The 26,845-nt window shown below is 47.6% G+C and overlaps 1 protein-coding gene across 1 annotated transcript; it reads left to right on the top strand.

The window, feature by feature from the left end:
* Positions 1-547: 547 nt before the first annotated feature.
* Pabpc1l (poly(A) binding protein cytoplasmic 1 like) lies at positions 548-26,845 on the top strand. Its single transcript, XM_021156020.3, has 14 exons — positions 548-740; positions 2,536-2,729; positions 7,062-7,177; positions 8,481-8,620; positions 8,785-8,879; positions 11,606-11,743; positions 13,696-13,791; positions 19,311-19,559; positions 20,162-20,252; positions 20,878-20,994; positions 22,631-22,737; positions 24,049-24,142; positions 25,958-26,088; positions 26,440-26,845. The coding sequence occupies exons 1-14, from the start codon at positions 548-550 to the stop codon at positions 26,500-26,502; spliced, it is 1,824 nt and encodes a 607-aa protein (XP_021011679.1). The 3' UTR covers positions 26,503-26,845.

Raw genomic sequence — 26,845 nt, 5'->3', positions numbered from 1 at the left:
CCCCTCGTCATCATACTTAGCCTTTAAGTGGGCGTTGGGGTCCTCATGCTCACACGGAGGCATTTTATCCATTGGGCCATCTTCCCAGTCTCAAAACTCTTTAAAAACCTCGAAACAGGGTTTGAGTAGGAGTTCTTTAGTTTGTACTGAAACCCCAAAAGCCCTCTCCTTTAATCATTCCCAAGAGGGAGTACTCCCCATTTTCTAGAGAGAGCAAATGAATGACCTGATGTTCGAACCTGCACCCTGCCTCTTCTAAAGGACTCCATCACGATCTGCCTTGGCTGCCCTGCCCCAGACCTCTCTGGCCTTCCTCCTAGGCAAGGCGGGAGATGCCAGCCACCTGCGCCTTTCTCAACCTGAGGACTCCCAGGTGGGTGGGGCTGGGCACCAGGATTGGCTTGCAAGCGTGGTAAAGGCAAGGGGCTAGCGCAGGCAAACAAGACAACTGGCAGAGCCCTGCTACAGCCACCACTACGCTTGCCAGGCCCCGGCCCCCTGTGAGCTGGGGCCGCTTGCTGGCCCGCTTCTGGGTGCCCTGCACATCATGGACACAGGTGGCCATGGCTGCTCACTCTCCTCGCTTTATGTGGGCGATCTGCACCCCGACGTGACTGAATCTATGCTCTATGAGATGTTCTCCCCGATCGGCAATATCCTTTCCATCCGCGTGTGTCGGGATGTGGCTACCCGGCGCTCTCTGGGCTATGCCTACATCAATTTCCAGCAGCCTGCTGACGGTGAGCTCTAGAGAAGAGAAAACGTTTACTTTTAACATTCTTGAGCCAAAATACTTTCCTTTTGATAACTACCATCCTGAACTGGAAAGCTTTCTTTCAAATGAACTTCTATTAGCTCAGTAATAGTGATTTTTCTATCTTTTAGGTGGAAATGGGCCTGTAGCTAATTGTGGGTATTTTACATTACAGATCATAGTCAGGGAAGATTGGGTAGCCTGTGTTTCCGTCTTCTGTATCATAGTTAGGGAAAATGAGGCCTGAAGACAGGGAGTTGGAAGGTAGGCGCTCAGTCGCTGAGGGGAGAATTGGCAGTTACTGCTGGCCGTGCTGGTTGTTGGTGAGTGGCTTTGGGATTAAGCAGAGCTGAATTAGGAATCCAGGATCTGTGTGACAGCAGGCAAGTGGCTCAACCACTCTGAGCTCAGTTGGCTGTGTGGAAGGAAACTGGGGCTCTGCCTCCCTTGCAGAGTGGTTACATAGGAGATTGATAGCACCTGGGAGGAAGCTGCCCAAAGCCTTGCAGGTGGAGAGTGGGGAAGAGGCCGTGGGTTCACGCCCTCCAGTGTAGCCTGACCTGAGGGCTACCCCAGGTGCCTCACCTCTCTGATTCTGGAAGAGCCGCCTCCTGTAGGCATTGCCAGCCACTGGCAGGGTGAAAGCATTGATTAGTAATTGTCAGCCGAGCATGTCTGGTCTTCTGCTGAAATCAGAGGACAAAGGTTAAGAACCATGGTTTTGCTGAGGCTGTGCCACACCCTTGGTGAGAGGCCAAGGCTCGTTTCTCTGGATCATGAAGAATGGGGATCCCGAGTGTGAAGTACCATTAGGGACACTGGATGTATTCTCAAGGGCAGTGTAAGAACTGCTCCAGAGATGTAACCAAGAATTGTCCTTCCCTACCTACTGGGAAAGCCCTGGCAAGAACATGAATTTGAGGCCAGCCTGGGCTACATATTGAGATCCTATCTCAAGATGAAGTAGTTCAGGCCCCCTGTGTGAGTTAGGAGTTTCCCTGAAGCCAGGATGTTCTTGCCCTCTGCTACACTCCACGTCTGCCTATGCCTGTCTGCAAAGCTCCTGACTGAAACAGAGTCTGACCATCAGGGCCCAGTCCATAGATGGGAGATCTGAACTCTGGAGGTCCTGACTGGGTGTGTTAGCAATGGATGAAAACTGCAGGCTTCTGTGGCCTGCGCCACTGCACTCCGTTTGCCTCTTCTGTGTCTCTGAAGCGAGCAGTGTCCTTGAAGCAGGCAGCACATTATCTGCAGGGAATAGGCTGTCCAAGTAGAAGGGTGCTGAGCAGAGATGTCTGGTTGTGCGTATGCCGCCATTTATCAAACATCTTTTCCCTGCGTCATGCAGAAACCAAGTATCGTTCATTGCACGTTTTACATATCAACCTGTTTGACAGCCCGGCAGTAGGGGATGTTGCCTCCTCATTTAGGTGTAGGAAGGAAGGTGCTGTCACCATCTCCTCACTTCACAGGTGGGGATGAGAGACGGGTGATGGGAGTTCACTTTCCCTTCCTCTTTGCATGCTCACCCACGCAATGTGTGTCCAAGGCCGGGAGAGCCCAGCTCTGCCTTTGCAAGCTTCACCCTCCCCACGTGTGTGATGGGAAATCCATGCTATTTACTGAGAGTTGCTCTTTCTGCAGTGTGTGAGGAGTACGTGGACAATTCCCTCAGCGGAATCCACTAGTGACCCAGGCCGCGGCTTTCCTTTCCTCTATTCTAGAAGGACACCAATGTCACCTAGCTTACCCTTTTCTCTCCTTTGCCTCCCCTCCAGCGGAACGGGCACTAGACACAATGAACTTTGAGGTGATCAAAGGCCAACCCATCCGAATCATGTGGTCTCACCGAGATCCAGGTCTTCGGAAGTCTGGTATGGGCAACATCTTTATCAAAAACTTGGAGAATTCCATCGACAACAAGGCTCTGTATGACACCTTCTCTACTTTTGGGAGCATTCTCTCTTCTAAGGTGGGTATGGCCCCCTCTGGGAAAGTTGGATGTTGTCAAATACCTTTGTGGTAGAGGGATGCCAACCAGCACCATTGGCTTTGGCACTTAGCCAGGAGCTATTCATGGTTTAATCTTCCCAGAACTGTTAGAGGTCACCCCTGCATCCAACAGCTCGATCATGGTGTGTAATCTCCCCACCTCATGGTTGTCAGCCCATACATTTACTGAAATGGTGATTTGGGTTGAGCTCGATTGGACAGCATTTCTGGCCTTGGCTGGGTTCCCTTATATGCTACCTGAGCCTGGCGGGAACTCTTAGGAGGCCCATATGGGCCTGGCCAGCTGTCAGTTAAAACATCTGGGATTTCCTCCGTGTGGTCTTTCATGCTCCTGCAGGCTAGCCCATGTCTCTCTCACAGCTGTGGCAGGTCTCAAAAGACAGATGTTTACCAGGCTACCTGAAACTTCAGCTCTGAATCAAGACCCTTTCACCTCTACTGTTTTCTATATGCCAAAGTCAGTCACAGGCCAATGCACGTTCAAGTGAGGGGGTAGTTAACTAAAGAAACAAAAAAGCAGAATGAAGCGTATGGTTGTGACAAAGCTATTAATTGGGGACATTGAAGCAATCAGCAGATACATCTTGCTTCAGGTTTCCCTTGGGGCTGGAGATGGAACCCAATCTACCGCTGAGCTTCATGCCCAGCCCCAACAGCATCTTGTTTTTTTTAAAGATTTATTTATTCTATGTAAGTACACTGTAGCTGTCTTCAGACACTCCAGAAGAGGCAGTCAGATCTTGTTACAGATGATGGTGAGCCACCATGTGATTGCTGAGATTTGAACTCAGGACCTTTGGAAGAGCAGTCGGTGCTCTCAACCGCTGAGCCATCTCTCCAGCCCCACATCTTGTTTTTAAGGTAGTTCTTGTACTAGAACTTAAAGCCCGTTTTATTCTTAGCCACTGCTTGTCTCCAAGTCTTTTTTTATATTTAGTTTTCTGCTTCCATGGACACATTGAGTTTTTGCTCCTCGTGCCATGCCGTAAGTACTGAGTGGATTATGACGGTCTGAGAAGGGCTCTGATTAGTTCTCCAACCTTATATAGGCGGATATTCAGGAGTAGAAGCCTAAAAGTAGGTCCTCGTGTGCTGAGCAGAGGGCTAAAGTCTGGGGTTGTGCCCTGGATAACATCGAGGATGGCTGATCAGGTCCATGCAGAGAGGCAAAGGCAGAGGTACCGTGATCTCTGGGTTTGAGCCTTTCCTGAGCACTGATATGAGCCAACTACAGTCCCTCAGCTCTCAGCTGGGTCCTCCCACCCTCCCTGTGGATAGGGCCTGTCTCTGCCACCCTAGAGAAACCGGCAGCTCCTTGCTTTCAGGACCAGTGGGAGGACGAAGCTTAGTTGTGGAATATGTTCTTACATGTGTGAGCACAGGGTCTTGGTTGTCTGTGTCTGTGGCCTCTCTGGATTCCTCCCTCCCTCCTTCCCACCCTTTAAGATATCCCTAGGAGGATTGCCAAGTCTTGCTTGAGGCCACAGTGGTTTGAAGCTGGAAGATGCTTGTTTGCAGTTCAATGCAGTAGATGGATGGAGGGTTAATAATGTTGAAAGCTTTGGATTTGATTTTGTGTTTTTTGTTGTTGTTGTTTTGAATTTTCATTGTTGTCATCGTCCTCCCAATGTTTCTTGAGATAAGGTCTTACATAGTCCTGGCTGGCCTTGAGTTACTATGCTATACTACTATATAGTTCAGCTACTCTCAAACTCAAAGCAGTCCTCCTGCCTCAGTGTCCTGGAGTGCTGGGATTGCTGCTGTGCACTACCATGCCTGGCTTTAGAGTCATTGAGCTAGTAGGTTTGCCAGGTTAACTGAAGTAAATTAGTCAGGGGAAGTCTATCCCACTTCTTCAGGCCTTGAATCTCCTGGGCCAATGAAGACTGCATAGCAAGCTTTGTGTGACACAGGCAAGAAGTCCCTGTAGGCCTAAGGAACCCCTGTTGTGGGCATGGTTAGGAACAAGGCTTACAATGTGGTCCCTACCTTCACTCCTGAGCTTGGCTGGAGTTGGTAGGAGTTTTAAGAATAACTGGGAATTGGGCTCAGGGGAAGGATTAAGGTTCCAATGAAATCAGGGACCCAGAAAGGAGGGAGCCAGTCTGAAAAGACTTCTGTGGCACTTTGGGAAGAACACACACATGATTAGAGTCAGGTCACCCAAGTGCAAAGCCAGCCATGGAGCAGCAAGGCAACATAATCCAGTGGGCCAGAAAGAGGATACTCAAGGCCGTGTCCTGAGTTCAAATGCTACCATGTCCTAACTGTACTGTCTGGCAGTTCATGACCCTGAACTTTTGCTGCTTCTAAAAGGGGCAGTGGTAGAGCTCCCTTCATAGGTGTCGGGAGGTGGACTGAGTTACGTGTGCCATCTCTGAAAAGGTCCCTGGGACATGAGCATCTAAATGAACATGCAATAATTTTGAAATTGCTACTGAATGGTTGATCTTGGACCAGTCATTTATTCTAATTTTCCCACTGGATCTCAGAAGTTAAGAATTCATGGGGGGCTTAGGGGGCTGGAGAGATGGCTCAGAGGTTAGGAACACTGACTGCTCTTCCAGAGGTCCTGAGTTCAATTCCTAGCAACCACATGGTGGCTCACAACCATCTATAATGGGATCTGATGCCCTCTTTTGGTGTGTCTGAAGACAGCATCAGTATACTCACAGACATAAAATAAATAAATCAAAAATCAAAACCAAAAGAAAACAAAGAATTCCTTGGGAAGGTTCTCTGGTATATATCTTTAGCTGGTGATGGTCCCACATTTGGTGGGGAAGGCATGTCGGCGTGGCTGAATCTGAAAGGGCTGATGTTGACTATGTAAGGGGTATAAAGTTGAGAATTATATTTATTTATATACATGTGTATGTGCCTGCTTATCTCCATGTGCAGTGTGTGTGCATGTGTGTGTTTGTGTGTGTGTATGTGTGTGTGTGTGTGTGCAGTACCCCTGGAGGCCAGAAGAGGGTGTGGGATCCCTTGCAACTGGAGGTACATGCAGTTGTGAACTCTCCCAATATAGAATCAAATCCAGGTCCTCTGCAAGAACAGCAAGTTCTCTTACCATAGAGCCATCTCCCCAGCTCCACAAGCAAGGGTTTGGATACAGGATTTGTTGTGCTGCAACATGCCAAGTTGACAGACCTCTATGCATAGCTGAAGCCATGGGAGGTTAAAGGGACCTAGTTCGTCACAATCTCAATTTTAGGAAGAGCATCTTAGCAATGGCATGGGAATGGAGTGGTGGATAATGCCATTGGGCAGAGCCAGGTGGTGGTTCTGTGATAACTGGGGCCAGAACCATCTTAGGAATGGGGTTAAAAGCCTTCATTCAAGTTCACCAAGAGCCGAAAACTGAGGTAGTTTTTGTTCTCCACTTCTGACCTTTCCGCTTGAGTCAGACCCATTGCAGAACAGACATGGAGTGCTCTGTTACAAACTTGAAGTGCGTTTGTTGTTAGAATAATATATAGATTGGCAAAATTCAAACAATATAGAAGAGAAGAAACAAACAAAAAAACAAAAAACAAACAACAACAACAACAACAAAACAATGCTCTGTCCTTTCCAGTCCTGATTCCCAGGAATGCTCAATGTCAGTAGTTTTGTGTGGTGGACACGGTTGTATACACACCAGTAGTCCTAGCACTTGCAAGACTAAGGTAGGAGGATTTCAAGTTTGAAGCCAGTCTGGGCTACAGAACAAGATCCTGTCTCAAAAATCCCCCGGAAAAAAAAAAAAAAAAAAAGCCAACTAAAATAGGTGTGTGTGTGTGTGTGTGTGTGTGTTTCAAAACTTTCTATTTGTAGGTCCCACTTTAATCCAAATGGGTGTGATATGGGCCTGCCCCTTAGTTATACACTTTAAATAATGGAAGCCACATTATCTACCACATACTCTGCACCACAGCTTCTATCACCAGCCTCCCCTGCGATGTTTACAGTATCATGGTATCTTCAGTTTGTTGTCAGAATCAGGGGACAGCTATGAGATGGAAACCCCAAGTCCACTCTTACATAGGCTGTTACCTCAAGCAAGTAGACTGGCTTTTCTAAACTTCCGTTCCCCAGTTCTAAACTGGGGCTGTTGTGAGATTAGGTCTCAGTCTTCCCCCCAACCTGCCAGATGAACCCCCAGGGTCTGAGCTCCATCCCCAGCCTCTACATAATGGTCTTTTATGCTCATCTGTGAACATTCATGTACTGTCGTTACCCCCTGTCCTCTGTCTCTCCCTGAAGTCCCCACTGGGTGGTGTCTCTGTCCTTCCTCCCTGTGACCCAGGTCGTATACAATGAACATGGATCGCGGGGTTTTGGCTTTGTGCATTTTGAGACCCATGAGGCTGCCCAGAAGGCCATCAACACCATGAATGGGATGTTGCTGAACGACCGGAAAGTGTGAGTTCCTGGGCCTGGGGGAGGGGAGAGGCTAAGGGGGCAGAGCTGTGAAATCAGGAGTGTTGCTTCTGTGACTGTCTAGTGGTCGGCAGAGATCTTCCTTGGTGTGTAACGTCAGGTGAGTTGCTCAGCCTCTCGGACTAGCGACCACTTCTCTGTGGTGACTGCTGATGCTTGGTGTTCAACTCTTGGCGTCTGCTCCACCTTACTTATGACACATGCGCTCCATAAACCACCCTCCTTTCATATGCCTGGTCTTTGTTAATCAAGGAGTCTTTTCGGCCAAGTGCAGCCTTGTGTTCCTGGAGTCCCAGCTACTTGGGAAGCTGAGGCAGAATTACTTGAGTTCAGGAGTTTCAGGGAATCCTGAACAGCATAGTAAGAGTCTTCTCTTCTCTCCCTTGCCCCCGAATGATTCTTAGATGTGTTTATGTGAACTTGAATATTCTAGATTTTTCCTTTTCTTCCTTTTTAGCTATGCTTGGGATTGAACTAGGGACTGGTAAATGCTAGGCAAACACTCAACTACTGAGCTATATCCCTAGCCCAGAATCTCTGGATTTTATAATAAATGTTGTATTTAAATGATGTCAGTCTCCCCTTTATCACCAGTGACCTTGACACCGACTATGTCTGAAAAGCTCACCTCGCTTCTCTGGAACTCCCCATACTTGTTAAATGGATAAACAAAGCCCCATGGTATGAATTGGACCCCAGATTTACAGGAATAAACCCTAAGGTGTGGAGAGCTTCAGTATCTGGCTTTAGGACCCCACAGTTAGGCAACTGTCAGTGAGGATCCAGGCTTGTGTCTGATTCCAAATCCATGCTCTCCTTTCCTGTGCCCTCCTAGCCTGGAGCATTTATTCTATGTGAATGTGTCACTAGAATAATGTCCTTGTAACCTCATGTAAGAGTTGAGGTCTGGAATACAGCTTTTTTTTGTTTGTTTGTTTGTTTTTTGTTTTTTCGAGACAGGGTTTCTCTGTGTAGCCCTGGCTGTCCTGGAACTCACTCTGTAGACCAGGCTGGCCTCGAACTCAGAAATCCTCCTGCCTCTACCTCCCCAGTGCTGGGATTAAAGGAGTGCGCCACCACGCCCGGCTGGAATACAGCTTTTTGCCTATTGAAAACAACTGGGCGAATTCAGTCCGTGGAGAATGGCCCTGCCGGGGTTCCCAACAAGAGACAGGAAGCTGAAGGATAGCAATTGGTCCAAGTGACCTAGGGTTGCCGGGTCGGCCCAAACTGGGATGGAGGGACGATGAACCTGGTGGTTTCCACTCTGTTGATGTGTCCACAGCTTTGTAGGCCATTTCAAGTCTCGACAGAAGCGGGAGGCAGAGCTGGGGGCTCGGGCCCTCGGGTTCACCAACATCTATGTGAAGAACCTGCACGCGAACGTGGACGAGCAGAGGCTCCAGGACCTCTTCTCCCAGTTTGGTGGGCACGCTCCCCAAAGGAGGAGGGGGAACACTATTGCTCTTCTTGCCCAGGTCAGGTGGGAGGAGGGCTTCTTCTGGGATTTCTGGGGACTTATAGAAGAAGGAAGGGACCATGCAGGCCCCTCCCCCAACTCCCTGCTAAGCCTGTTTGGTCCTTCCTAGGAAATATGCAGAGTGTGAAGGTGATGAGAGACAGCAATGGGCAATCCCGGGGCTTCGGCTTCGTCAACTTTGAGAAGCATGAGGAAGCCCAGAAGGTAGGTGTCTCCATGGTCCTGCTCCAGAAAGAAGCCCCAAAGCCAGGCTTGGGAAGCCAGAAGATCAGGGGCAGGCCTGCCAGCAGAGGGTGAGAAAGCCCCGCCCTCGCCCCGCCCCGCCCTCGCCTCGCCCCACCCCCGCCCTTGCCCCGCCCCCGCCCAGAATGGTAGGATTTGGCCTTATCCTTCCTTGTTGGTTTCTAAACCTAGAAGTTCAACGAATTGAGCATTTAGGCACAGAAGCATTCCTCACTGTGTGCAAATACTTACTAATAACTGACTTCTTGGGAAGCCAGAGGTCCCCCTCAAATATTTCTCCCCACGCCAGTAAAAAGTCCTAACCACCCAGTCAGTGTGCACTAGGGTCTGTCTGACTACCATGGCTTTCTGTGGATAAACCGATGGGAAATCAATTCTTCAAGTGGATGTCCTCAGGCAGAAGGTGCAGGATCGTATGCCATGTAACAGGGTCAGGCTTGTTAAGAAGAGAAAACTCTCAGGGCTGGAGAGATGGCTCAGCAGTTAAGAATACTTGCTGCTCTTCCAGGGGCCACCGAGTGCAGTTTCCAGCAGCATCAGTGGGCTCACAACTGGCTGTAACTCCAGCTCAGGGATCTGCTGCCCTCTTCTGGCCCCTTGAGCACCTGCCCACAGGCAGCACACTCACACACAGATAGACACCATACATTACATCTTTTTCTTACATGCTTTGTAATGTAATGTAAAATATTGAGGTGGCTGGGAGATGGCAGAGTGGTTAAGAGCACTGGCTGCTCTTACAGAGGACCCGGGTTCAATTCCCAGTTCTCCCATGGTAGCTCACAACCATCCATAACTCCATGTCCAGGGAATCGGACTCCCTCTTTTGGCCTCCGTGGGCACCAGGAACAGACATAGTACACAGACACAATGCAAACTGTTATACACATAAAATAATAAAATAACTTTAATTTTGTTTTGTTTTTCGAGACAGGGTTTCTCTGTGTAGCCTGGTTGTCCTGGAACTCACTCTGTAGACCAGGCTGGCCTCGAACTCAGAAATCCGCCTGCCTCTGCCTCCCAAGTGTTGGGATCAAAGGCATGTGCCACCACACCCAGCTAACTTTAAATTAAAAAAAAAAAAATATATATATATATACATATATATATATATTTTAAAAAGAAGATAAAGCTGGGTGGTGGTGGCACTCTCGGGAGGCAGAGACAAGCAGATCTCATGAGTTCAAGGCCAGCCTGGTCTACAAAGTGAGTTCCAAGATATCCCAGGGCTACCCAGAGAAACCCTGTCTCAAAAAGAGAGAGAGAGTGAGAGAGAAAGAGAGAGAGAAGGAAAGAGAAAGAGAGGGAGGAAGAAGAGGGGGAAAATGAGGAGAAAGAGGAAGAGAGAGGGAGGGAGGGAGGGAGGGAGGGGGAGAGAGGGAGGGAGGGAGGGAGGGGGAGAGAGGGAGGGAGGGAGGGAGAAGAAAAGTCAGGATTGAAGAGCAATGTTTCTCGAACTACTTATGAAAGCCCTCATGGTTAGCAAAAGACATTGTTCTGCATTGTAAACTGTACCACGAAGGATTGTGATTAGACACCAAGCCATCTTGGAAGAACGGTGTTTGCTTTGTTCTAATGAGCCCTGTGTGGGGGGTGACAGAATACAAGTTTAACTTATTATCTAATAGACCTTCTAGAGCAGTGTAAAGTTCCTGGCAAAACTGGGTAAGATGGCGTAGATGTCCCCCATACCTCTGCCATGCACAGCTTCCCCCAGCAGGGAGGTACATTTGTCACACTGGTTAACCTACTTCAGCAATGTACCATGATCAACTGGGGGTCTCTGGTTTACTCTGGGATTCATTCTTGGTGTTGTTCACTCTCTGGCTTTGGACCAATAGCGAAGTGTATGCATCCATTGTTACCATAGTTTTAGCTCTCTAAAGCCTGTGTTCCATCAGTCCTTTACAATCCGATAGCCTCCTGACCCCCACTGAGTTTCTCACTGGCCTCACAGTTCTGCCTTTTCCAGACTGTCCTGGAGAGAGTTAGAAGTTCGTTAGAGTGAGAGTTAGTTGTATCCTTTACTGACTGGCTTCTTTCAATGGAATGTGCATTTAAATATTTGGGGCTAGAGAGCTGACTCAGCAGTTAAGAGTTCCTGCAGAGAATCCAAGTTCAGTTCCCCTGGACTCTACAGTACAGTAGGAGGCTCACAACCCCCTGTAGCTCCCGGGGTTCTGATGTCCTCTTCTGACCTCGCTGGGCACTGGCATACAAGCATTCATACCTATGCAGATTTACGTACCTACACTCGCATTAAATTTAAATATGGAAAACTTAACATTAATTTGAGTTTTGTTTTTCTTTTCATTTGAGACAGGTTCTCAGCTTGTAACCACAACTGGCCTGGTCAAAGAGGAGACCAAGTTAGCCCTATACTTACCACAGTTCTCTGTCCCATCTCCTGGATGCCAGGGTTCACAGCCACATTGTCACCACTCAGGCTTCTGTTTATTAAAATAAAACCTAAATCAAAAATATTAAATCTATCACTTACTCTAGAATCTTGGGCCATTTCTTTTAAAATGTGATTGTCCTGTAAGAGACTTTTCCATGGTATCATTTATTCTCAGCTAAGAAGGCCAGCCTAGTTATAGGTGGTCTCAGCTGGCCAAGGAGTCAAGATTGGAGACAGGGCCATGTGCAGATGGTTCACCAGGGGCTTTCCTCCTCTTCCTCTCCAGGCAGTGGACCACATGAATGGGAAGGAGGTGAGCGGGCAGCTGCTCTATGTGGGTCGGGCCCAGAAGCGGGCAGAACGGCAGAGCGAGCTGAAGCGCAGGTTTGAACAAATGAAGCAGGAGAGGCAGAACCGCTACCAGGTGAGGCCAGGCTTCCGTGGAGGCTGCAGGGTCTGTCTTGGGGTGGAGGGGAGAGGTGTGCGGAGGGGGGGTCACTGAATATGATTTCTTCCTATTGTCACCCTGATTCTAGAAACATGGGTCGGGGCAGGGATCAGATGAGCCCTGGGGTAGGCTTCCCCACCTGGCTTGTGACAGAGGAGAAGTGGCATTTAACTGGACCACAAAGGGCTGGTTGGAATGCTGTCAACTTCAGCCAGAGTGATCCTTTGTGTGTCTAATGCCCACTGCATCCTCCAGTGATAGACAACAAGAATGTCCTACATAATTTCCAAATGCCTCTGGAGGACACCTTACTCTAGGCTGAGAATAATTAGGCCAGACATGTTACATCTAGAAACTGGAATGTTGCTTAGCCATTAAAGTCACTTTAAGTTGTGGCTCAGTCAGCAAAGTGCTTGCTATGCAAACATGAGGACTTGAGCTTGACCCCAGTACCCATGTAAAAGCTGGGTATGGCGGTACAAAACTTAATACACATGCTGGGAGAGGCAGATGGATCCCTGGGACTTGCTGATCCACCAGCTTAGCCTAACTGCTGATTCTCAACTCACAGTGAAGAGACCTAGTGTCAAAAAACAAGGAATGATTGAGGAAGACACTCAAGGTCAACTATGACCTCTGCATGTGCGCACACGGGTGTGCGCACACACACACACACACACACACACAAGCACGTGTGTACACGTACACACATAGTTACCGTGACCTAACTGTTGTTTTTAATGTTTATTTATTTTATGAGTGTGGGACTTTGTTTGTATGCATGTATATCACTGGATATATGCCTGCTACCTGTGGAGGTCAGAAAGGGGCTTCAGATCCCCTGGAGCCAGAGTTATGGATGGTTGTCAGCCATCATGTAGACTCCAGAATGTAGGTCCTCTTCAAGAGCAGGAGGCGCTCTTCCCTGCTGTTTCTACAGTCTCTTGTTTCTGAGACAGAGTCTCACTGTATGGCTCTGGGTGGCCTGGAGCTCACTATGTAGACCAGGCTGGCCATGATCCTCCTCTGTCTCTCTCCCATGTGCTGGGATTACAGCCATGAACCACCGTACCCTGCAAGTTAACAAACTAAATTAGTTAACTATAACTAATTAAAAATTAGTTAATTAAAAATAAGTGTAGATCAATACACTGTAACTTCTTGGAGATGAACCAACCCCTCTAAATTTTTTAATAGAAGTTTTAGATTTTATGGAGAATGTACATTGTGTGTACACATATATATGATGTGCATACATACTCGTATATGATGTGCATACATACTCGTGCGTGCGTACATGATTGACAGCCTTATCCGCACTGCAGGGACAGTTGAGAGTATCTAGAACCTGCAGGTGTCCCATTTGGGAGGTAGGGGACGTTGGCACACATCCTGTGGTGGGCAGCACAGTCCGCACAACAAGGAGCTGGCACGAATGATTGCGCTGCAGTTTTGATATCTCTAAGATGGGGATTAAAGCCTACTTATCTTACAGTCAGTGTGTAAAGGGCTTAGAGCGGTGTCCTGCCTTATGTAAGATGATATGTCAAGCTGCCAGGTGGTGGAGTGGCAGCTCTCCTATACTTGGTGCGCAAAGCACAGTCGGCCCACCAGGATGTCTGCCAACAGCTGTTCCACCCAGCTGCCTGGAGAGCCTCAGCTTGCGTAGGCCTGAGCCCTCCTTCCATGGTCCCCCTGTGTGAAAGGGGAGCCTAGGAATTGTGCAGCTGTGTGGGAGTGGTTGTGGGCCTTCAAGGTTGTGTGACCTGCAGCTCCCCCCCCCCCAGGGGGGCGGCCACAGGCAGACTGAGTGGCTGCATGAGGCTAGGCTCTGCATGTCCCTTGTCAGCTTGCCAGACACTGGCCCACCGCTTCCGGCAGTCTGGGGCTCTAGGAGAAGGAACACTGAGCGCTATCCACTCTTCCAGGGTGTGAACCTTTATGTGAAGAACCTGGACGACTCCATTAACGATGAGAGGCTGAAGGAAGTTTTCTCTACCTATGGAGTGATCACCAGCGCTAAGGTGAGGGGCGCTGCTCTCCTTGCCTTCGTGCATCCCCATCCTCTCAGCTTCTCACCCCTACACAACCCCCAGCTTCTCACCCCTACACAACCCTCAGCTTCTCACCCCTACACATCCCCAGATTCTTACCCCTACACAACCCTCAGCTTCTCACCCCTACACATCCTCAGATTCTCATCCCTACATACCCCAGATTCTTAACCCTGCACTCTCCCAGCCTCTCACCCCTGCACAGCCCAAGCCTCTCCGTTAGTTTCCAGAGACTTTGGGTTAGGTCCCTCTTTCTGTTTCTGGCTAACACCTTTGGAGATCCATTGGCAGCCTTGTCTGGACTGGATGGGGGAAAAATAAACATATAATGTAGGCATCGCACTGGGCTTGAAGTACTGGTCTTATTTTATTCAATAACTGCCCACAGATACCTACTGTATGCCAGATTCCAAAAATGTATCCTCTGTCTGGACCTCAGTTTACTCATCTGGAAAATGGGACAGCTTCATTCTTTCTTCCCCATTTGTTGAGTACCAGCTGTGTGCCCAATCTTGTGACATACCTAAGATGTGACAAATGGCCATCCTCCCCAGCAGTTCCATGACTGTGAAGGAGGCTTAGGGTCCACATCTCTCTCATAAGATGAAAGTACAGCACGAGCTGCGTGGGCCTCAGCCCTGGCTTCTCATCTGGGTCAGACAGGCTGCATGTGGAGTTCTGAGGGCATGACCTGAACATTTGACTTTTTTTTTTTAAAGTTTTTGTTTTTTAAAGATTTATTTATTATATGTAAGTACACTGTAGCTGTCTTCAGACACTCCAGAAGAGGGCGCCAGCTCTCGTTACGGATGGTTGTGAGCCACCATGTGGTTGCTGGGATTTGAACTCTGGACCTTCGGAAGAGCAGTCGGGTGCTCTAACCCACTGAGCCATCTCACCAGCCCAACATTTGACTTTTTATTTTAATTAAAGTTGTATTACATCTTGTTATGTATGTATGTACACACACACACCCACCCAGAGCTCAGAGGTCAACCTGTGGGGGCTCAGTTCCCGCTTTCCACTGTATGGGTCCCTAGGGGTCTGGCTTAAGTCATTGGGTTTGGTAACAGGTGCCTTTACCTGCTAAGCCCTCTCTCCTGCCCCAGGGATATTTGACTTTATAAAGTAGCCCAGGTGGTTGTAAAATGGCCCAAGATTTATTCATCTCATACCAGGGTCTGTGGGAAGCGTATGCAAATGAGTAAGACACAGTCCATGCCTTTGAGGGCTTTATGATCTAGTGATAAGGTCAGATCCATCACTATCGTGAGATGCGAAGTTGGGACTTGGGAGAGCTCAGTTGGTAACGTGCTTGCCTTGCTAGCGTGAGGACCTGAGTTCTAGCCTAAGAACGTGGGCAAAACTAAAAGTCAAGTCTGGTGGTGTGTGCTGTGTGAAGTGTGTGGTGGTGTATGAGGCAGAGAAGTGCTGTGTACTGTGTGTGGTGTGGTGTAGTGCCATGCACAATAGTGCAGTATTGTGTGCAGTGGTGCGGTACTGTGTGCAGTGGTGCACTGCTGTGTACTGTGTGTGGTGCTGTGTGCAGTGGTGCAGTACTGTGTGCTATATGTGGTACTGTATACAGTGTTGTGGTGTTGTGTGTGTTGTAGTGTTGCAGTGTTGTAGTGCTGTGTGCAGCAGTGCAGTGATGTATGCACTGGTGTGGTACTGTATGCAGTGGTGCAGTACTGTGTGCTATATGTGGTACTGTATGCAGTGTTGCGGTATTGTGTGTGTTGTAGTGTTGCAGTGTTGTAGTGTTGTAGTGCTGTGCACAGTAGTGCAGTAATGTATGCACTGGTGTGGTACTGTGTGTACAGTGGCGCAGTGTTGTAGTGCTGTGTGCAGTACTGTGGTGCTGTGTGCAGTGCAGTGCACAGTGGTATGTGTGGTGCTGTGTACTGTATGCAGTGGTACAGTGCTGTGTACTGTAATTCCAGACAAGCAGATTCCTGGGGCTTGTCTGCTATTCGGTCTCTTCTACTTGAGACCCTGCCACAAAACAAAGGTAGATGCTACTTGAAGAATGATACCCATGGTTGTCCTCTGGTATCTGTAAACACATGTATGTTAACCTGCAGACATGAACATGTGTCCTGCACATTAGCACATGCACACACATGAACATGCACATTAGCATTTGCACACATATACACACACAGAGGATGGGAGGCAGTGTTGGATACAGAGATGCAGGAGCTTGGTGGAGCAGTTGGGGGCTTCCTGGAGCAAAAGGAAATGGCCTTTGACTTGGCAATGACGAGATAGGGAACAGAAGTTGGAGTGGGTTATATGATGAGGATTTATCTAATTATATACTTTTTCTATTTTATACAAAATGTGATAAAAAAATAAGTCAGAGAAGAATAAATCAAAAGAATGCTTAAGTGAATGAAAGTGTATATACTGTCTATTGTAAATGAGCCATTGCCAAGTTAACTGTAAATTCCACTTACATTTTAGTCTTAACAAAGTTATTGTTCTCTTTTATAATTTGTTTGTTTATTTTGTTTTGTTTTGTTTTGTTTTGTTTTTTGAGACAGGGTTTCTCTGCAGTCTTGGCTGTCCTGGAACTCACTCTGTAGACCAGGCTGGCCATGAACTCTTAGAGATCCACCTGACAGACAGATAATTTTAAAAAAGGGAACAATAAAGTCAGGCAGTGCATCAGCACTCAGGAGGCAGAGGCCTGTGCATCTCTGAGTTTGAAGCCAATCTGGTCTAGAGAGTGAGTTCTAGGTCAGCCAGGGCTACACAGAGAAACCCTGTTTCAAAAAAACAAAAACAAAACAAAAAAACTATCTGCTAACAGAAACCTTTTTTTTTTTAAATTTTTAAATTTTTTTATTCTTTGAGACAGGATTTCTCTGTGTAGCCCTGGCTGTCCTGGAACTCACTTTGTAGACTAGGCTGGCCTCGAATTCAGAAATCCACCTGCCTCTGCCTCCCAAGTGCTGGGATTAAAGGCGTGGGCCACCACGGCCAGCTAACAGAAACTCTTAACACTATATCTTCATGGAGACCTCTGGCGTCTGGCTTGGAGATGATGCAGTGGGTGAGAGTGCTTGCTGTACAAGCATGAAGACCAGAGTTCAAGTCCTCAGAGCCTACATAAAAAGTTAACTCTTCTCATGTGTGAGCTTGTAACCCCAGAGCTATGTTGGATAAAGACAGGGAGATGGCAGAGCCTTGTTGGCTGCCAGCCACAGCGAGACTGTCTTCAGGAAAGAAAGTAGAGGGTGATAGAGAAGGATGTCTGACATCCTTCTTTGGCCTCAGTGTGCGTGCGCACACACACACACACAGCACACAGAGCACATACATACACACATCAGACACATATACACACACATATACACATATCATACACATACACACACACCACATATATACACATCACACACACCCCACAAATATATACACATCACGTACATACAACACACTCACACATACACATATCATACACATACACACACACTCACACATATACACACCACACACACACCACATAAATATATACACATCACGTACATACAACACACTCACACATACACATATCATACACATACACACACACTCACACATATACACACCACACACACACCACATAAATATATACACATCACGTACATACAACACACTCACACATACACATATCATACACATATACACACACACTCACACATACACACATCACACACATATCACATACATACACACACATCACACACACATGTACACATCACACACACACACACACACATACATCACACACATACACACACACACACACCACACATCACAAATACACACACCACACACATACACATCTCTCACACACACACACACACAGCACACATACACACATCTCACACACACAATGACATCTAGTGTGATGAGTTTGTGTGTGATGTGTGTGTATGTATGTGTAGTGTGTGTGTGATGTGTATATGTGTGAGTGTGTCTATGAATATTTTTAAATGCAAAAAATGAAATTCATAGAATCATCAGGAAGCCAGTTGTGTCAAAATCCAGTTACCAAACTATGATAGCAACAGGCCTGTGTGCTGTGCTGTTAATGTAGTAAAGCCTGGATCCTTGCAGCATGGATAGACAGTACGTGGTGATCACCATTAGGGTGACATAAAAAGATTTGATTTCAGGCCGGGCGTGGTGGCGCACGCCTTTAATCCCAGCACTCGGGAGGCAGAGGCAGGCGGATTTCTGAGTTCGAGGCCAGCCTGGTCTACAAAGTGAGTGCCAGGACAGCCAGGGCTATACAGAGAAACCCTGTCTCGAAAAACCTAAAAAAAAAAAAAAAAAAAAAAAAAAGATTTGATTTCACAAGCAAGTCACAGGCGTGGCCCACACTGCTGTGCTTTTTCCTTTTGGCCGCTCATTTCTGTAACTGAGATAAATAAAGACACTTTTGTACAATTCCATCTATGCCCCTCCCTTCAGGCCTGCAATCCAGGGGTGTGGCAGTTTGAGAGTCACTGTCACAACATGAGCTCTGCTGGGGTGGTCCTTTAAAGGGCTCTTGCCTCTCAGGCCTGAAAAGGGTTAAGAACGTCCTCTGCGGGGCTGGTGAGATGGCTCAGTGGGTAAGAGCACCCGACTGCTCTTCCGAAGGTCCAGAGTTCAAATCCCAGCAACCACATGGTGGCTCACAACCATCCGTAACAAGATCTGGCACCCTCTTCTGGAGTGTCTGAAGTCAGCTACAGTGTACTTACATATAATAAATAAATAAATCTTTAAAAAAAAAAAAAAAAGAACGTCCTCTGCATCTTGTCTGTGGAAAGATGAGGCTGATTAGTTCAAAAGCTCTGATCCCAGCAAAGTCTTGAAGGAGAACGGCAGCTATGACAGGAACTAGCAGTTGCACAGTAGACAGCCGTGAGGGAACTCTGGGTCTGAGACATACAGCAATCTCTGTCTCTGTCTCTGTCTCTCTCTTTCTCTCTCTCTCTGTCTCCTAGGTAGTGCAGGCTGGCTTTTGACTCACTATGTAGCATAGGCTGGCTTTGAACTCACTATGTAGTGCAGGCTGGCTTTGAACTCTCAATGATCCTCTTGCCTTGGCCTCCCCAGTGCTGGAGTGACAGGTGTGCACCACCACACATTGTTCTCTGTAAAGCTCTTTAAGCTTTTCTGGAAGTCTAAAGTGATAAAGTCTAAAGTCCACATTTATAAGATAAGAAGGCAGCAGGTGGCCTTGGATGAGTCACTCTTGAGTCACCATTTTCCCCTGTAAAGGGGAAGCCATGGTTCCTCCTTCATCAGGAGGCCTACTGTGTGCCACGAAGGCTCATGAAGTGTGTGACACATAGTAGGCCTGAGTAAATGAGGGGTGTATGGTTTGTCCATTATCACAGTCTGTCTCAGGGTCTGCTGAGTGGTGGATGTGGTCCCAGAGGAGAAGCATGTATCCCAGGAGTCTTGCTTCCCTGTGCCCAGCAACCCTTGTCTCCTCTTGCTTTCAGGTGATGACAGAAAGTAGCCACAGCAAGGGCTTTGGCTTTGTGTGCTTTTCCTCTCCAGAAGAGGCAACGAAGGCTGTGACGGAGATGAACGGGCGCATCGTGGGCACGAAACCGCTATATGTGGCCCTGGCACAGCGCAAGGAGGAGCGGAAGGCCATCTTGACCAACCAGTATAGGCGACGCCCCTCTCACCCTGTCTTGAGCTCCTTCCAGCAGCCTACCAGCTACCTGCTCCCTGCTGTACCCCAGGTGACAGTGTGTCTACAGCTCCAGTTGGGGGACAGAACGTGGTTGCTGGGAATTGAACTCAGGACCTCTGGAAGAGCAGTCAGTGCTCTTAACCACTGAGCCATCTCTCCAGTCCCAGAATTTCTTTATCGTATCCATTATCTTCCCCAGTTATATCAGCATCCATTGCCCCCTCCACCTCTCCCCCTCCCCCCAAGCAGCCACAGTGCCTGTGGTGTTTTCCCAACTCATCTGTGTGATGGTCACACAGCTGCCCTGGCTGTTTGTGTTCTGAGGTCCATGGCTAGGGAAATGACTTCATAGAACTCAGAGCAATAGGAAGATACGTGTGATTGAAGACCAATTGCTGACATCCTTTAGCAATTGCTTGAGCTGGAACAAATTGGAATGACATACTCTATCACTCGGCCAGAGTGAGGAACACTGATTGACATAAATCTGAGATCTTGTTCTGAGGGGCTTAGGGATAAGGGGAGATGGGAAGGGAGGGCGAATCCTTCATGGAGGCCCGAGCTGTTTCTTGCAGGGGATAGTGTGGTTCCTCACATTGGTGTCCTTGAGAAGATGCGAAGCCCCTCACCTCAGATCCTCTTCTTCCACAGTCTACAGCCCAGGCTGTGTACTACAGTTCTGGCTCCATAACTCCAATGCAACCAGACCCCAGGTGGACGGCCCAGCCACATGGACCTCCATGTAAGTGACCCAGCCCTTTCCACCTTCAGCCTGGCTTGTGGATGTGAGCCTCAGGGAAAGAGACAGAAACTATGGCATCAAGCCTGGCTTTGCATTTCTCAGAACCGGTTACCTTACCCCACTCCTATGAGCCTCAGTTTCCCCTCCCTGACTTGGGACTAAATGTTCATGAAGCAGCAAGCACTATGGCAACCCTGGCAAAGACACATAGTGTGGCCATTGTCAGTTCTTTCTAAAGGCTAACTCTGATTTGGGGCTGAAAATTCTTGCAAAGCAGAGAATAAAAGTACGAAACTCTTTTGGCTAAATTGCTAATGAATGGCCTTTCCAGAGCCAAGCTTACATGTAGTTCTCTTGAGACTAAAGTGAAGGATCAGGGTACTCGAGAAATTCAGGGCCTGGGGAGATGTGAGCTGGTTTTGGGGTTTGTCATTGCAGATTTCTGTGCACCCTCCATAGGTCTAGGTAAATTCTCCCTGTCTCTGTCTCTCTGTCTCTCTGTCTCTCTGTGTTTGTGTGTGTGTGAATTTCTAGCTCATCTCCAGCTCTGGGAACTTAGGACACAGTGTAGCACTTTGATGATTACTGGAAACCTCTCTCTGTTTTTCTCTGTGCTTGCTATAAGCTACTTGCCCTCCAGCTGCCTCCGTGGTCCAGCCTCTAAGCACGACGCAGCATCCCTGTATCCACCTGAGCGGTGCCAGCCAGGTCTCCAGCCAGGTGCCTCACACGCAGAGAGTAGGTGAGTGTGTGTGAGTGTTGCCAGGATTCAGAATGGAAGGGTGTCAAAGAGTGAGAGACCTGGGGGTTGGCAGTGAAGGTAAATTTTGACCAGGCTCCATAGTGATCTTGCTTTCGTGGTGAGCCAGCCCGGCTTTGGAGGATGTCCATTAACATAAACGTTAGCATGGCATCCAGCCCTTGGGAGTCACTTTGGGACCCTTGCTGATGGCTGTCTCTGCCAACTTAGTCTTTAAGATAGGGATAAAAATAGTGTGCCCATTTTGTTGGGAGGATTGGTGAGTTCACAAATGGAAGGACTTACATCTTAGCAAGTACGGAAGGTGCTATGACTTGGAGACAGGTTATCTGTTGCTAATATCCTCATATCTCTGTGCTGACCCTGTGCTCAGCACTGGGGTGGGGTGTTCTTTAGGGATTCTGCATTAGGGATTCTGCATTAGGGATTCTGCATAATGAGTCAGATGAAACCTCTGCTCTTCTGTCGCTGCCAGGTTTCAACACCCATGGTCATTGCTATAATCTTCAACTGTGGGAAAATCTGCACAACATATAATTAACTGCTTCACTATTTTTAAAGGTTTATTTATTCTCATTTTATGTGCATGAGTGTTAGCCTCCACATATGTGTGTGTAGTGTCCATGGAGGTCAGAGGAGGGTGTTGGATTCCCTGGAACTAGAGTTAGACAGTTGTGCATTGCTGTATGGGTGCTGGGAAGTGAACCGTGGTACTCTGCAAGAACAGTGAGGACCTGATTGTTTTTAAGTCTGTAGTTTAGAGGCATCCAGTACATTCACAGTGCTGAGTACGAACTGCAGCCATTGCCACCACTGTCTCGAAAACAAAACTTTCCACCAGCCACAATTCCTCATTCATAATTCTTTCTAGCCTCTGAAAAACAAACCTATCCTTTTTTTTTGCCCCTTTGAATTTGCACTTGATCTTAGCCAGAAGGCTGACAAGCAGTCATCCCTCTGATGCTGGCTGAGTGTGGTTACTTCATGCAAATGGCGTGGGACTCTCAATGCTTTGTTATTTAGCATGGCGTCCTCAAGATTCAGCAATGTTCCGGCAAGATGCGATGTCTTGCATATGTAGATTCTGTGTTTTGGCTATGCATTCACGTGTTGAACACATGGATTGCTCTCACCCGTGGGTTCTTGTACACAGTTATTGCTACTATGAGCATGGGTTTGCAGATGATCTTGAAACTTTGCTTCCACCTCTTTTGAGTGCACATTCAGAACCAAGATTGCTAGATGTGTTGACCTAAGCTTAATTCTTTGAGGAATCACCCCCCCCCCAATTGTATTTCTACAGTTGCTGTATCCCCAACATTCTTGCCAGCATTACCTACATGTCCCAACTATTTTACTGATTCACCAAAATTTGCCATGTATTTTTTTTTCTTTTTCTTTTTTTTTTTTGGTTTTTCGAGACAGGGTTTCTCTGTGTAGCCCTGGCTGTCCTGGAACTCACTCTGTAGACCAGGCTGGCCTCGAACTCAGAAATCCGCCTGCCTCTGCCTCCCGAGTGCTGGGATTAAAGGCGTGCGCCACCACGCCCGGCTGTATTTTTTTTTTCTAAGTGGCCATTTGACATCTGCTTTTTTCTTTTTTCCTTTCTTTTTTACAGTCAACATTGGTACCCAGACTACAGGACCAGGTGGGGAGGGATCCTCTATCCCAGGTCAGCTTCTCGTGCCACATAGAGGAACCTCAGCTGTACACAGTGCCCATGGGGTAAGGCGGTCTGCTCACTGTGGGCTCTGGGTATCCTGGCTCCTAAGTTTGGCTAAGGCGTTTTCCCTTTGGTCCTTGCTTTTCTTCACTTACAAAATTTCGTTTACTAATGTGCGCAAATCAGTCAAAGATCACTCCCACTAACAGAGGGGAGAGAGAACTGTGGTCACTGTTCTGTGGTTCTGTTTACTGGTTACAAACCTTTTGTTTAAGTCATTACCAAAATGAACTTGAACTTGTGTTTGAGCGCAGGAGACAGATGCCAAGACCGTGCTGAGCACGGGAGGGATGAGAGGAACATTCAAAACAGGATTAAAATTGTTTATTATAATTAAAAGGCTATGTATCTCCTATCCCCACAAAGGTTTTAAATTCAGTATTACTGAAACATGTCTAGAATTTCAATGTCTTCTTTGGATGGCTTCTGTAAAAAGAACAATTGTCTTTTAATCGCAACAGTACTTTTAAAGTTAGCGCAATATAAGAGGGCTATGGAGGAGCTGGAGAAATGGCTCAGCGGTTAAAAGTACTGGCTGCTCTTCCAGAAGTCCTGAGTTCAATTCTCAGCAACCACATGGTGGCTCACAACCATCTGTAATAGGATCTGATGCCCTCTACTGGCACACAGGTATACATAACACTCATATACGTAAAATAAATACATAAATCTTTTCTTTTAAAAAGCAAGCATAAACCGGGTAGTGGTGGCGCACACCTTTAATCCCAGCATTTGGGAGGCAGAGGCAGACGGATTTCTGAGTTCAAGGCCAGCCTGGTCTACAGAGTGGCTTCCAGGACAGCCAGGGCTACACAGAGAAACCCTGTCTCGAAAAACAAAAACAAAAAACAAAACAAAAACAAAAAACAAACAAAAAAAATTTTTAAAATTAAAAAAATAAATAAGCAAGCATAAAAATTCAAGGAAAATCAAGAATAACACACACAACACATGCATGCACTCCAATAAGATGTATGTTTGCTGTTGCTGTGTTCATAAAGCCTGCTGAGAATAGTGCAAAGTGATGATTATTAAGTGTGCCTTTGAGGTGACAATGGATTTTGAAGGGCCTTCATTGGTTCACAGCATCTCTTTGTGCATAACTTTGTTTTCCAGTCCACGCCCTTGTGAGGGACTCTCTGCGCACCACCCCCGCCCCCGCCCCCGCCCCGCCCCGCCCCTGACTGTGTAGACCTTGCTTCCTTCCTTCCTCCAGAGCCTTTCCTGGATGCTTGTGTTCACCCGCTAGGGTAAGTGTATGAGACCTTTTCTATCCGTGTGGTTAAGGGGTGTGTTCCTGGCACCATGTGCAGGTCCAGGAGTCGGCCGTGTATGTCCCTGGCCATCAGCCTCTGACTGTGTCCATGCTGGCCGCTGCACCCCTGCACGAGCAAAAGCAGATGATTGGTGAGTTACTGGCTCCTCCCCCACCGGGGTAGGTAGGAGGGCTGTGAGCTGGCTAGCCTGCCAAGAACACCTTGCGTGAGGACGGATGTGGGAACAAGGTCTCCTCCCATCACTGATACTAGGTAGCTGCCTCTTTCTTTTTCTTTCTTTCTTTCTTTCTTTCTTTCTTTCTTTCTTTCTTTCTTTCTTTCTTTCTTTCTTTCTTTCTTTCTTTCTTTCTTTCTTTCTTTCTTTTTTAATTTTTTGGATATTTTACTTACATTTCAAATGTTATCCCCTTTCCCGGTTTCCCCCAAGCTGCCTCTTTGTAAGCCTCTGTCCTTGAAAGAACAGTAGGCTGTTGCTCCCAAGGCCTTTTCCAGCTTGCTGTCTGGCTCTGACTTAGGTGGGAGATATCTGGATATGGGATCAGAGCCAAGAAGCCGGGGAGGAGAACACCCTTGGGTTTCTACTGGTCCAGGGTGGTCATTACACATCCTTATATCTCTTTGAAAGTGGGGAAGCTCTGGTTAAAGCTCTGGAAGCACCTGTTTCTTGGTGCTCACTGTGGGAGGCAGGAAATCCCTGGGTGCTGGGAAATACAGGGTCCTCTGGACTTTGAGCTCCAAGAGTACTTCCTCTCCAGCCCCAGAGTTTCTGACAGGCTCTAAAAAAAAAATGACTCTAGTGGGGACAGGGGCGAGGATGGCTCAGGACTTGAGTTTGAATCCCTAGCAACCACATAAAAGCTGGCCATGGCTATGTGTGCCCTGATTCCAGAGTTGGGAGATGGAGATGGAGATGGGAAGACAGCAGGAACTTGTTGACTAACCAGCCTAGCTGAACAGGCAGCTTCAGGGTCAGTGAGAGACACTGTCTTCAGGGGATAAGGTGGAGGCCGATAGAACAGGCCATCTGATGTCCTCTTCTGGCCTCTCTGCACACACACACACACTTGCATACACACATGTGCATACAGATACACAGACACAGACACACACGTACACACACACACATACTATTAATGTTGGAATGAATGAGCAACTTGTTTCTGGTCGGCACGTTCTTCACTTCATGACCACATAGACCTTAAGCCCCTTCACTAAAGGCCCTCCTCGCTCTATTGCTTCTTTAGCTTATTAGCCTTGGCTGCTTCATGCCCCCTCCTCACCCCCATACAGAAGAAAATTACAAATGCCTCATGTAGGCTCCATTGGCTGCTGTCTGTAAACTCTCCCTCCTTTATGGGAAGACCCTTCTAACCCCACTCAAGCATCCCCACCCTGTGGGGGTCCTCCATGCCCTATCAAGATGGCCCGACACCAGAACTAGGTTGTATTGCTGGAAGTACCTGATGGTGGAAGGTAAATTTATGCTGTGTGTTTGCCTCCCACACCCCAAAGTCTCAAGTCAAGCATTACATCCTGTCTGGAATCTCAATGTGTCTAGTCAGACTGCTTCTCACAAAACAAATGGAGTCTCGAAACAACTGACTTTGCTGTAGATACCTTTAAATAGTATTGTTTATATTTATATATTATTGTTTTTATTATGTTTATATTATTTATATCACTATATAACCATAAACTTATAATACATATATATATGTATATTCTTATATATAATACTCAACCTGACCCTTCAGATTGTCCTGTAAGGTGGTGCTGCTATGCCTACTTTATAAAGTTGGAAAGAAGAGTTTCCAGTAATGTCACATGATATAGCTTGGGGTGACAGGTTCTAGGACAAGATCTCAGGCACCCTCATTGCTCCTTTCCATGGAATACTGGGTTTTGGGGCAGGTGTGCATGTAAGCTATCAGGTTGTTCTACACAGGGGAGCGTCTCTACTCCCTCATCCACGATGCCTACGCCCCACTGACTGGCAAGATCACGGGCATGCTGCTGGAGCTGGACAACCTGGAGCTTCTGTTATTGCTGGAGTCCCCAGAGTCCCTCCATGCCAAGGCAGGTGGAGACTGGGTGGCCGCACAGCAAAGACCAAGGGCTGTCCTAGAGAAGATAGGGCAGCTGACATCAATCTGCTGGGTCTTAGTTGAGGGTTCATAACTTCAGTCCCTCCACAGATAAAGTCTGGGTAGGTCCTAGTAAGGCTTCGGGACAAGTAGCTGTGTTCTGCAGTACAGAGTCATGTCCAGCAGTGTGACCTGGTTTAAGGAGGCAGTGGGCTGGGATTTTTCTGAGCAGCAGGGCATCAGAGCTCCGTGCAACCTTTATTATGCAAGTGCAGTCATGGCCCTTCTGGAACCGCCTGTATTGGGGCAGCTACACTAAGCCCCTCTGTTTTATGTCCCATAGATAGAAGAGGCGGTGGCAGTACTGCAGGTGCATCGAGAAATGGAGTCAGCAGATAGGAACTGAACTCTGTGGGTTCCTGGGGATGGAAGGACCGACAGAGCAGCTGAGCTGCTGGCTCTCTGGAGACTCCGTAGAGAACCCAGCAATCAAAAAACTCACTGTGATGTGTTGGTGGCTTTGTCTGAAGCACCAGGGAGTTTGGTGAAGCTAAAGGAGTCATAGGAGACGGGCATAGTGGCTGGATGTTCTCATGCCAGTTGCTCTGCTAGGCCTCAGAGTTTACTGCCTGGCTCCGTTCTGCCTGTCTGGAGGTCTGGTCTGCTGGTCCACCTTCTTGACTGAAGATTGGGTGTTTTCCATATTCTGGGAACATTTTTTTTCCCTCCACTCCCCCCCTCCCCCGAAA

Source organism: Mus caroli, unplaced genomic scaffold, assembly GCF_978045245.1.
Source record: "Mus caroli unplaced genomic scaffold, Mus_caroli_1 scaffold_2, whole genome shotgun sequence".
Lineage (NCBI taxonomy): Eukaryota > Metazoa > Chordata > Mammalia > Rodentia > Muridae > Mus > Mus caroli.
The sequence above is the reverse complement of the archived record's forward strand: the minus strand, read 5'-3'. Positions and strand labels throughout refer to the sequence as shown.